Source organism: Echiichthys vipera (genome assembly GCF_963691815.1).
Source record: "Echiichthys vipera genome assembly, chromosome: 10".
In the NCBI taxonomy this organism is placed as follows: Eukaryota; Metazoa; Chordata; class Actinopteri; order Perciformes; family Trachinidae; genus Echiichthys; species Echiichthys vipera.
Window position 1 is genome coordinate 30,038,347 of NC_139835.1, and position 12,095 is coordinate 30,050,441.

The 12,095-nt window shown below is 47.2% G+C and overlaps 1 protein-coding gene across 1 annotated transcript in view; it reads left to right on the top strand.

Moving 5' to 3' along the window:
• ttn.2 (titin, tandem duplicate 2) overlaps positions 1 to 12,095 on the top strand; it is a 225,914-nt gene that overhangs the window by 205,310 nt on the left and 8,509 nt on the right. Inside the window, exons 224-245 of the mRNA XM_083921112.1 lie at positions 8 to 1,739; positions 1,869 to 2,171; positions 2,415 to 2,726; positions 2,982 to 3,272; positions 3,385 to 3,684; positions 4,024 to 4,165; positions 4,270 to 4,433; positions 4,642 to 4,944; positions 5,118 to 5,399; positions 5,568 to 6,161; positions 6,271 to 6,561; positions 6,754 to 7,053; positions 7,342 to 7,644; positions 7,792 to 8,082; positions 8,218 to 8,486; positions 8,597 to 8,912; positions 9,042 to 9,347; positions 9,515 to 9,814; positions 10,135 to 10,710; positions 10,915 to 11,220; positions 11,340 to 11,722; positions 11,869 to 12,079. Coding sequence (XP_083777238.1) covers positions 8 to 1,739; positions 1,869 to 2,171; positions 2,415 to 2,726; positions 2,982 to 3,272; positions 3,385 to 3,684; positions 4,024 to 4,165; positions 4,270 to 4,433; positions 4,642 to 4,944; positions 5,118 to 5,399; positions 5,568 to 6,161; positions 6,271 to 6,561; positions 6,754 to 7,053; positions 7,342 to 7,644; positions 7,792 to 8,082; positions 8,218 to 8,486; positions 8,597 to 8,912; positions 9,042 to 9,347; positions 9,515 to 9,814; positions 10,135 to 10,710; positions 10,915 to 11,220; positions 11,340 to 11,722; positions 11,869 to 12,079 — 8,275 coding nt within the window. The remainder of the gene's footprint in view (positions 1 to 7; positions 1,740 to 1,868; positions 2,172 to 2,414; positions 2,727 to 2,981; positions 3,273 to 3,384; positions 3,685 to 4,023; positions 4,166 to 4,269; positions 4,434 to 4,641; positions 4,945 to 5,117; positions 5,400 to 5,567; positions 6,162 to 6,270; positions 6,562 to 6,753; positions 7,054 to 7,341; positions 7,645 to 7,791; positions 8,083 to 8,217; positions 8,487 to 8,596; positions 8,913 to 9,041; positions 9,348 to 9,514; positions 9,815 to 10,134; positions 10,711 to 10,914; positions 11,221 to 11,339; positions 11,723 to 11,868; positions 12,080 to 12,095) is intronic.

Consider the following 12,095-nt stretch of genomic DNA (forward strand, 5'->3'; position numbering starts at 1 on the left):
CGATCAGGTCACTGACTCAACCAAGTCCTCTGTTACCCTGGAATGGACCAAGCCAGTCTTTGATGGCGGCTTGGAAATCATTGGCTACAATATCGACATGTGTAAGGCCAGTCTGGAGGAGTGGCACAGAGTTAACAGCCAGATTTGCATCAACACAAGTTACACTACCAAGGGCTTGGTGGCTGGAGAGCTCTACAAGTTCAGGGTCAGTGCTGTGAACGGTTCCGGAGAGGGTGAAGCTTCAGTGATGGCGAGTGCTGTTCAGGCTCTGGACAGACTTAGATCTCCTGAGATTGAAATTGGTGCCAACTTCAAGCAGACTCACATCGTGAAGAATGGAAGCACTGTCACCCTTCAAATTACCTTCCGTGGCAAACCAGCTCCTCTCGCCACCTGGTCGAGGGTAGATGGTGAGCTGCCTGTCATGGCTGATATCAGCACCACAGAGTCCTCCTCTACTCTGACCATCGAGAGTTGCACTAGGTACGAAGCTGGAAAATACACCCTGTCCCTGGAGAACAACAGCGGGCGCAAGTCCATTACATTTACTGTTAAAGTGCTGGACACACCTGGACCCCCAGGAGCTATCACCGTCAAAGATGTTACTCGTGGAGCCTTGACAGTCCTGTGGGATGCCCCCAGCAATGACGGCGGATCCCGAATCCACCACTACATTGTGGACAAGCGCGAGGCCAGCCGCCTGGCCTGGCAGGAGGTCAGCACCAAGTGCTCTCGCCAGATGATCAGGGTAACTGGCCTGGATATTGGTGTGCCCTATCTATTCAGGGTGATTGCCGTAAACCAGTATGGCCAGGGAGAACCTCACGAGATGACAGAGCCCATCACTGCCACAGAAGAACCTGCACCACCCAAGAGACTGGATGTTGTTGACACCACCAAATCCACAGCTTCCCTGGTGTGGCTGAAGCCTGAGCATGATGGAGGCAGCCGCATCAGAGGCTACATCATTGAATTTAAGGCTAAAGACAGTGATCGCTGGATTGCTGGTGGAGAAACCAAATCCATGAAGATGCATTTGGAGGGTCTGATTGAGAACGCAGAGTATGACTTCAGAGTCAGGGCCAAGAATGATGCTGGAATCAGCGAGCCACAGAGCACCTTCAGCTCTGTGGTCATTAAGGAGCCTTGCATTGAACCAACTGCCGACCTCAGCAGTATCACCAACCAGCTCATCACCTGCAAGATCTCCAACACCTTTACAATTAACATCCCCATCAGTGGCAGGCCTGCACCCAAGGTCACCTGGAAGCTGGAGGAGATGAAGCTAAAGGAGAGTGACAGAGTCATCATCAGAACCACTAAGGAGGTAACCTCTTTAATAGTGAGAGACAGCAAGAGAAGCGACAGTGGCAAGTACTACCTGATCCTGGAGAATGCTGCTGGTGTGAAGACATTCACAGTGACTGTGGTTGTTGTCGGAAGACCGAGTCCACCTACAGGCCCTGTGGAAATTTCTGAAGTCTCCTCAGAATCCTGCTCTCTGTCCTGGTCCGAGCCAGCTGATGATGGCGGCTCAGAAATCACCAACTACATTGTAGAAAAACGAGAGTCTGGCTCTGCCTCTTGGCAAGTAGTAAACTCCAGTGTGCAGAGAACCACTATCAAAGTGACTCACCTTACCAAGTATATGGAGTACACCTTCAGAGTGTGCGCAGAGAACAAGTTTGGAGTCAGCAAGTCTGCTGAGTCTGCTCCTGTTGTCATTGAGCATCCGTTTAGTAAGTTCTGTTCAACAGTAAATGCAAATCCTGTTTTTTATACATATGGATGTCAAAGTTACATATTTAAATACATTTACAAATCTATTTGCATATTAATAATCCCCATTCTATGCTTAATTTCTACAGTTCCTCCAAGTCCTCCAGGTCGTCCCGATGTGGTATCTGTGTCTGCTAATGCCATCAACATCAAATGGGACTTGCCATATGCCGATGGTGGCAGCCAGGTGACAGGCTACTGGATCGAGAAGAAAGAGAGAAACACCATCCTGTGGGTTAGGGAGAACAAGCATCCCTGCCTGGAGTGCCATTACAAGGTATCCAACCTGATCGAAGGCCTGGAGTACCAGTTCAGGGTGTACACGATGAACATCGCTGGACTCAGCAAGGCCAGTGAGGCTTCCAGACCTGTGGTGGCGCTCAATCCTGTTGGTGAGGGAAACATCGATGTTTTAACTTTCTAAACTGATGACAGGTTATTTGGCATGACAATTAAATGACAAAAACCTCTGTTGACCAAGTCTTTAACAACTGAGTGGTCAGTTAATCTGATTACTGTTCACTTTCCTCAACTAAAACAGTTAAATCGGTTCATAAAAACCTTAATGATGCCTTTCAGAGCATAAAAAGCTGTTTGATTAAAGTTACAACAATCTTCTCCCCCTTCCTGCTCAGATCCCCCTGGTAAACCTGAGGTGACGGACATTACCCGCTCCTCCGTGTCATTGTGCTGGACCGTGCCGCTCAACGACGGCGGCAGCAAGCTCGTTGGTTACGTTGTGGAGAGGAAAGTCTACAGCACGGATGAGTGGGACGACAACCGCTGGCTCAAGTGCAATTACACCACCATCAGTGAGAACTACTTCACTGTCACCAACCTGGGAGAAGGAGACACCTATGAGTACCGCGTCATTGCCAAGAATGCCGCCGGCGTCCACAGTGCACCCTCAGAGATCACTGGACCAGTTACATGCAAGGATGAATACTGTAAGTTAAAGAGGCACCAGGGATTTAGATTTTCGTTTACTTACCTCTTAAATCATCAGAAGCCTACCTCAGTTAGGCTTCTGATGATTTTTGAGGCAAAGATTATATCATTTATAGATTAAAACAAGTGAATAAAGACAAAGGTTTTTTTTCTGCTATTGCTTATACATGTGTTGTAGCATCTTGACAAAAAGCTTGACTGTATATAACTGTCATTTATTGAGTAAAAATCTAATTCTCTCTTTATTGCTGCAGCTCCTCCAAAGGCTGAGCTGGACAGTAAGCTGGTGGGTGAGACCGTCACAGTCACCGCCGGCTCAGACCTGGTCCTGGATGGTGCTGTGGGTGGAAAACCAGAGCCTACAGTGTACTGGTCGAAGAGCGACAAGATTTTGGAGCTCGGAGAGAAATACTCGCTGACCTACACTGCCACCAGAGCCATGGCTGTCATCAAGAACTGCGACAGATATGATACAGGCAGATACGTCCTGACCGTCAAAAACGCCAGCGGAATCAAGACCGCTGCCGTCAGCGTTAAAGTTCTGGGTGAGCAGCTAAGAAATCATTCATTTACCTGTCATTTTTTAAGCACGTTATTTTCCGAATGTGTCACTGAACTGTCTGAACCTCCTGATCAATCTCCATTTCTGTCTTTCAGACACTCCTGGAGCGCCGGCTGATAAGATCGTGATCAGCAGAGTGACGGAGGAGAAGTGTACGGTGTCCTGGAAGATTCCTCTCGAGGACGGTGGAGACATCGTCAGTCATTACATTGTGGAGCGTCGCGAGACGAGCCGTCTCAACTGGGTCATCATGGAGGCTGAGTGCAAGACGCTGTCATGTGTCAGCAGCAGGCTGATCAAGAGCAACGAGTACGTCTTCAGAGTCAGAGGAGTGAACAAGTTTGGGCCTGGAGTTCCTCTGGAGTCCGAACCTGTCATCGCCAGGAACGCCTACAGTAAGCTGCAACAGTTTTCTCAGTTTAACTTTTTATCTTAACGCAATAATAATAGTCAACTTTTCAGCTTTATAATTCTGACTACAATGTAAGAGATTTTTGGTAGCACAGCAGAAATTTCAAGTTAAAATAATTCATTCCAACGATTGCAGAGCAAGATGTTTAAAAACAATTAGATCCAAATATTTGCAGCAATACTAATAAATACTTGAATTTTAATGTCACACCACATATTATGCATGCAATAATGCACTCTTCCAGTGTAGAATAAGGCATTAATGTGTTACAGGATCTAGATTTGTTTCCATGACTCTGACCTGTCCAATCCTTCTTCCTCAGCCATCACGTCCCAGCCGGGCACTCCGGAGGCTACAGCGGTGGGTAAGGAGCATGTCGTCATCGAGTGGCTGAAGCCCGAGAGCGACGGAGGCAGCGAGATCAAAACCTACATAGTGGATAAACGAGAGACGAGCAGCACCAGGTGGGAACAATTTCTGAACAGCTTAAAGGACAGATTTTAGTTTTCACTTTATGATTTATTCTAAATATTCTTATTGTGTCTCGGTATCATTTTTTTCGGACCAGGTGGACTCGGGTGAATAAGAATTACACAATCTACGACACCCGTCTGAAGATCACAGGCCTGCTGGAGGGAAGCGAGTATCAGTTCAGAGTGACGGCGGTCAACGCTGCTGGAGACAGCCAGCCGAGCGACTCCTCAGCATACATCCTCTGCAAAGACCCCACATGTAAGAGATTTCACTGTCCATTCACATTGTTTTATTTTCTAAACCTTCACTTGTGCAAAAGTTTACAGTTTTTAGAGATACATTTTCATTTTAAATTCTCGTGGTGATCCCAAAGTTTCCACAAGAAATTAAGATTGTTTTCCATTTGAAGGAACGACAGGACATGAAGCTGTATAACACATTTGTATTTATCTTTGTCTTCTCCCAGATACCCCAGCTCCTCCATCAATGCCTCGTATCACGGACACAACCAAGCACAGCATTAGCATGATCTGGACCAGGCCCATGTACGATGGTGGCTCAGATGTCAGCGGCTACGTGGTGGAGATCCTAGAGGAGGGCACTGAGCAGTGGTACCGTGCCACAACCAAAGCCCTAAAGACCAACGAGTATGTGGCTGCCGGCCTAGCATCCAATAAGAAGTACAGATTCAGGGTAGCTGCCGTCAACAGCCAAGGCACCGGGGAGTTCAGTGATCCAAGTGCTGAGGTTGAGCCGCTTGAGAGAATTGGTGAGTCAGAAAATAATACCGTAATCAAATTAATCCATCACAGAGAGGATTATGATGGGAAATTAAATGCTTCTTGAACTTTTCCCGGTGACGGATCAGTGTCATATTTCAGCTTATTACACGGTAATTGCAGCATTATCAGACTCCCTCCTTACTGTTCTCTACCTGCTCAGAAATGCCCGACCTGGAACTGGCTGAGGACCTGAAGAAAACAGTGTGTCTACGTGCCGGAGGAACCCTGCGTCTGGTTGTATTTGTCAGCGGCCGGCCGACACCGGTAGTGGCCTGGAGGAAGACAGGTGTGGAGCTGCAGAGCCGCGGCTACATTGAGACCACCGATAGCTACACCTCACTGTTGGTGGAGAAGGTCAACCGCTATGACTCCGGAAAATACGTTGTGGAGGCAGAGAACCCTTCTGGCAAGAAGACTGCCATCATCCTGGTCAAAATCTATGGTATGTCATCCCAAGTGTCCACAGATACCAAATATCACATGTGTATAAAAAAATAAAATAAATGCCATTGCTTGGATTTACCAGTTTTGCAGATTTACTTGGATTCTTCTTTAAGACAATTGTAAAAAACACTTATATCTTCTCTTCCTCTGCTTGTTACTCCTGCAGACACTCCTGGTCCTCCAAGTTCTGTGAACGTGAAGGACTACACCAAGGAGTCCGTTGTGATCACCTGGGATGTCCCAAGTATTGACGGTGGTGCTCACGTCAGCAACTACATCGTAGAGAAGCGTGAAGCCAACATGAAGTCATACAAGACCATCACCACTGAGTGTAGGAAGACCTTGTTCAGGATCACTGGTCTGGAGGAGGGAGTGCACTACTTCTTCAGAGTTCTGCCGGAGAACATCTATGGTGTCGGTGAGCCCTGTGAGACATCTGAGGCTGTGCTGGTGTGCGAAGTGCCATCAGTGCCTTTGAACCTCCAGGTTGTGGATGTCACTAAATCCTCTGCCACGCTGCACTGGGAGAAGCCAATTCACGAAGGTGGAAGCAGGCTGACAGGCTATAGCATTGAAGCTTGCAAAGTGGGCATGGACAGGTGGAGTGCTGTGGCAACAGTTAAGGCCTCAGTGTCTCAGCACACCATTCAGTCTCTGACAGAGAAAGACCAGTACCTGTTCAGAGTTCGAGCCACCAACAGCAGGGGAGCCAGCGAGCCCATGGACACCGCCTCTCCTGTCACTATCCAGGATATCAAGGGTAAGATCACATCAAGCACAAATCACTACACAACCACTTCTACTTTGAAGCTTAAAAGCTTCACAGAAATCATTCAGATATAATGAACATGTCGCTCTGTTTATTCCAGTGATGCCCAAGATCGACATGAGCAGCATCCCTCAGAAGGTTGTCCATGTGCACCGCGGAAAACCCATCGACCTCAACATCCCCATCAAGGCCAAACCACAGCCTGTCTGCTCCTGGTTCTTCGGCGGCGTCAAACTGAAGGACAGCCTGGAACGCATCAAGATTGACAGCAACGGAAAATCCAGCCACCTCGTCATCCGCGAGACCACGATCAACGACACTGGAAACTACACGCTTGAGGTTAAGAATGCCATTGGCATGGCAACTGAGGTCATCAAGGTCATCATCCTTGGTAAGAGCACTTTCTGCACAAAAATGAAGGTTGTACACAGATATGTTGTGACTGATTAGAGACCCGAAAATGTTGTTTTGCAACATGCATTAATATCTTCAAGATTTAGATTATCTACTACATCAAGAAAAATGCAAATGATTTGCAAAAAATAAGAAAATTCTAACGAGCTATCTTCTTGCACCCGTGCAGACAAACCTGGCATCCCAGTTGGTCCCGTGAAGATTGAGGAGGTTGACGGCGTGTCAGTGACAGTCAGCTGGGAACCTCCAGAGAAGGACGGTGGTGCCAACGTCAGCGGCTACGTGGTGGAGCAGCGTGATGCCCACAGGCCAGGTTGGATCACCATCTCAGAGTCAGTGACCCGACCCTGCTTCAAGTACACCAGGCTTACCGAGGGAACTGAGTATGTGTTCCGCGTTGCTGCCATGAATCGCTTCGGTGTTGGTGGCTTCCTGCAGTCCCAGGTTGTGGAGTGCAAGAGCGCTAAGAGTGAGTTCTCCTTCAAAAGCTGATTTTCCTGTTTTTATTATGTTCTTTCATATATTTGAGTGCTTCATGTGGCAGCAACACTGCACACTTCTATTTGATCTAACTAGTCCAACCTTTAGTGCCATAAATTTGTGATGCGTGAATACATGTTTGTGTGAAGTTGATCACCCTTTGATTGTACCTTTACATCCTTAACACATTCCATTGTCCAGCCTTCTGTAAATTATTGTGTATTTAATACCAAAGTCTTTCATTTATTTACTCTTTTAATCTGTATTTCTTGTGTAGCCATCCCTGGACCTCCAAGCAGGCCAGAGGTACTTGATGTCACCCACGAGGGCATGACCCTGACCTGGCAACCACCTGAGGACAATGGTGGCTCCACCATTGCCGGCTACATCATCGAACGTAAAGAGGCACATTCTGACAGGTGGATGAAGATCAGCAAGAACCCTGTCACCATGACCAGATACCGCTCCTCTGGCCTGATAGAGGGCTTGGAGTATGAATACCGTATCACCGCCATCAACTCCAGAGGAGCCGGCAAACCCAGCGAGAGCTCTGCCATCACCGTTGCCATGGATCCCATCGGTGCGTGTTGCAAAATTTTGTATAACTACTGTGATGTGTAATGACATGTAATTGGCTTCATTCATGAAAGCCTCACCAACTATTTTGAATTAATCTTACCAGTGTGAAGTCAGTATGTTTATTAAAAGTCTCCGTGTTGTTGAACAGAGCCTCGTCAGCCCACAGTCACCGACTCCACCAGGACTTCAGTCACTCTGTCCTGGCTGCCACCTGAAGAGGAGGGCGGTTCTGTCATTACTGGTTACTTCATTGAGATGCAGAAGGTGGACCAGGTGGAATGGACACTGTGCAACACCACGGCCACCAAGATGTGCGAGTACACCCTCACCCACATGCCCCAGGGCTCCGAGTACAAATTCAGGATCAGTGCCTGCAATGCTGGTGGTTCTGGAGAGCCCGCTGAGATTCCTGGAGTGGTTAAAGTCCAGGAGATGCTTGGTAAGATTCCATCATTTAAACTTTAGTTTTACAATCAGATAAACAACACAGTTTTACTTACCGATTTAAAAATGTTTTCTCTTTTACCTGAACCGCTAATTGAATTGACAAAAATCGTATCTGTGTCCTCTTCAGGTTATCCCGACTATGAGCTTGATGGTAAATACGAGGAGGGCTACGTGGTGCGGCAGGGTGGAGTCATCCATCTGTCTGTGCCCATCAAGGGTAAACCCATCCCTACATGCAAGTGGACCAAGGATGGTCGTGACATCTCGCACCGGGCCATGATCGCCACCCATGATGACATCACCGAGCTGGTCATCAAAGAGGCACACAAAGACGACACCGGTACCTACGACCTGGTGCTGGAGAACAAATGTGGCAGGAAGGCCGTGTACATCAAGGTTAGCTGCTCATCTTGCAGATAAATCTTCTTCAGTAACAGAAGTAAAATAAAACAAATACATTTGGTTAGAATAGTTTGAACTTAACTCTGTATGTCTTTCCCCTCCAGGTGAAGGTGATTGGTCGCCCTGACATCCCAGAAGGCCCTCTGGAGTTTGATGACATTCAAGCCAGATCAGTCCGGGTCAGCTGGAGGTCTCCATCAGATGATGGCGGCTCTGACATTCTGGGTTACATTGTGGAAAAGCGTGAGGTTTCCAAAGTTGCTTGGTGTACAGTTGATTCCCGGGTAACCGAGACCTCCTTGGTGGTGAAGGGTCTGAAGGAGAATGTGCAGTACCACTTCAAGGTTTCTGCCGAGAACCAGTTTGGCATCAGCAGATCTCTCAAGTCTGATGAGGCTGTCACACCAAAAACACCACTTTGTGAGTATTCTCCATTTTTCATTCTGTCCAATCCCAACTGATGTGTGTCAAAAGTTGCATTGTGGACATGTTGGCCAAAATCGTTAGTTAGTAGAAACACAAAGTTTACAATTGTTGATGTATCTCCAGGCCCACCAGAACCTCCCAGCAACCCACCAGAGATCATGGAAGTCACCAAGACCACAGTGGCTCTGTCCTGGGCTCGGCCCCGGGATGACGGAGGCTCCCGCGTCACAGGATACTACGTGGAAAGGAGAGAGGTGTCGACAGAAAAGTGGGTCCGACACAACAAGACCCACATCACCACAACCATGTACAATGTCACCGGTCTCATTCCGGATGCAGAGTACATGTTCAGAGTGGTGGCTCAGAACGACATTGGCAAGAGCGAGCATGGTCCTGCTTCAGAGGCTGTGGTCTGCAAAGATCCATTTGGTGAGTTAACGATATATGATGAATATTTCTTCATGAATTAATTGATGAGACTAAGGCGTATAAGTAGACAAGATTGCTCTGATTTGTCAAATAGCTTAGAATCTGTTTTACATTACTTCCACAAGACTTGTGCTGAGTATTAATCTGTCCTGTCTGTCTCCTTATAGACAAACCCAGCCAACCAGGAGAGATCGACATTATCTCCATCACCAAAGACAGTATCACCATCCACTGGCTCAGGCCCGAGCATGATGGCGGCAAGGAGATCCTCGGCTACTGGATTGAGTTCAGGCAGTCTGGAGAAAGTGCTTGGAAGAAATGCAACAAGGAGCGCTCCAAGGATCGTCAATTCACCATGGGCGGCTTGATCGAGGCCACGGAGTACGAGTTCAGAATCTTCGCTGAGAATGAGACTGGACTAAGCCGACCTCGCCGTACGCCCATGGGCATCAAGACCAAACTGAGCGGTGAGCTGCTAGAGAATTCAGATCCCATCAAACAAAACACCCTGATCAAAAATGAATTTATGTGATATTTTTTTAAAAATTACAACAAAATGTTATCAGTGAATTTGCTCAGAGCAGAGAGATAAATCTCACAGTCAGTCAAAGTTAAACGCTAAATTATGTGTAATTAAATGTCTTTTTAAATATATAAGTTTGCATGTCTGCATATACAGTAAATACTGAGGTAGCAGCATCAGGATTGCAACAATTTGAAATTCATTTTACAGCAAAAAGTAAAAAGCGGGAAAGAATTATATCAAACTTTGCTGATGTTTTTGCAGTTGGTGAGGCTCCAGCTTTGAAGGAAGATATTGAAGATGTAACCACAAAGCTTGGTGAGTCAGGCACATTGACCTGTGGCATCATTGGCAGACCTCTGCCTGAGATCAAGTGGTACCGCTACGGCAAGGAACTGATCCAGAGCCGAAAGTACAAGATGAGCTCAGATGGCCGTAACCACTCCCTCAGCATTCTGACAGATGAGCAGGAAGACGAGGGCCTGTATACCTGCAGGGCCATCAACGAAGCCGGAGAGATCGAGACCAGCGGCAAACTGCGCCTGCAGGCGGCGCCTCAGTTCCACCCAGGCTTCCCTCTGAAAGAGAAGTACTTCGCCGGGGCTGGCACCAGTCTCCGTCTCCATGTCGTCTACATCGGACGTCCCATCCCCCAGATCATGTGGTTCTATGGCAAGAAGCCTCTGAACGCATCTGCGGATGTTATTATTGAAAACACTGAAAGCTACACCCACCTGGTGGTGAGGAACGTCCAGAGGAAGACCAACGCTGGCCGCTACAAGGTTCAGCTAAGCAATGTGTATGGAACCATCGACACTAGTCTGCGCGTTGAAATCCAAGGTAACACCAGACTACTGAGCACAGGAAATAAAACAAAACTCAAAAAGTATACATTTTATGTCACAGCATGTGAAAAAATTGTTTTTTTAATTGTTAATATTAGTAGTGCTATATTATTGGCCACATATATGAATTACAAATAACTATTACTAGATTTATTTATGTTTAAGAAGGACCAACATTACTCATTCATTTTTTTTCTAGATAAACCTTGCATCCCTGAGGGCCCTATTGTTGTTGAAGCCCTGCTGAAGAGCTCAATGGTCATCAGCTGGAAGGCTCCCAAGGACGATGGAGGCTCCATGATTACCAACTACATCGTGGAGAAACGTGAGGCCAAGGAAGGCGAGCAGTGGCAACTGGTGTCCTCCTCTGTCTCTGGCACCACTTGTCGTGTCCCCAACCTGATCGAGAACGCAGGCTACTACTTCAGAGTCTCTGCAAGGAATCAATACGGAGTCAGTGAGGCTCTGGAGATCCCATCAGTGGTCATTGTTAAGAGTCCATTTGGTAAGTGCATACAGATTTCGGTTTGCCAGTTTTGGATACTGTGACTACATTGCAGAGAGGCAGGACCAACGTTACAGATATGTAAAGAACTACAATAACATCCCCTGTTTATTTCTCAGAAAAACCTGGCATCCCACAACAACCCTTCATCATCAGCTCGACCAAAGACTCCTGTGTCGTCTGCTGGAAGCCTCCAAGCAGCGACGGTGGAGCTAAAATCTCCAGCTACTACCTGGAGAAACGTGAGAAGAAGCAGAACAAATGGATGTCAGTAACCAGTAAGAAGTTTGTGGAGACCAGCTTTGAGGTCAGAGGCTTGATCGAGGGCTTTGAGTACGAGTTCCGTGTCAAGTGTGAGAACATGGGCGGTGAGAGCGACTGGAGTGAGATCTCGGCGCCTATCACCCCCAAGTCTGACCAGTCTCCTCGTGCGCCTGCGTTCAGGGAGGAGATCAGGGACATGACCGTCAAATACCACGCCAATGCCACCTTTGTTACCAAGGTAATTTATTTCAGATACATTTGATATGTAAAATGACACCAACGTTGACATAAGTTTCATTCAATCAGTCAAGTCGATTAGCACAAGTCTCTGTTTGGAGTTAAATTTCAGTAAATATTTAACTTGGTTATTTTTCCTATGACAAGGTGGTGGGATATCCCAACCCATTGGTGAAATGGTTCCGCAGTGGAAAGGAAGTCGAGGCAGATGGAGTCAAGATCAAAGCCCAGGAGTTCAAGGGAGGCTACTACCAGCTGGTCATTATTGCTGCTGATGAATCAGATGCTACAGTTTACCAAGTCAGAGCAACCAACTCCTCAGGATCCATCTCTACAACAGCCAACCTGGAGGTGGAAGGTAATGATATAAAAAT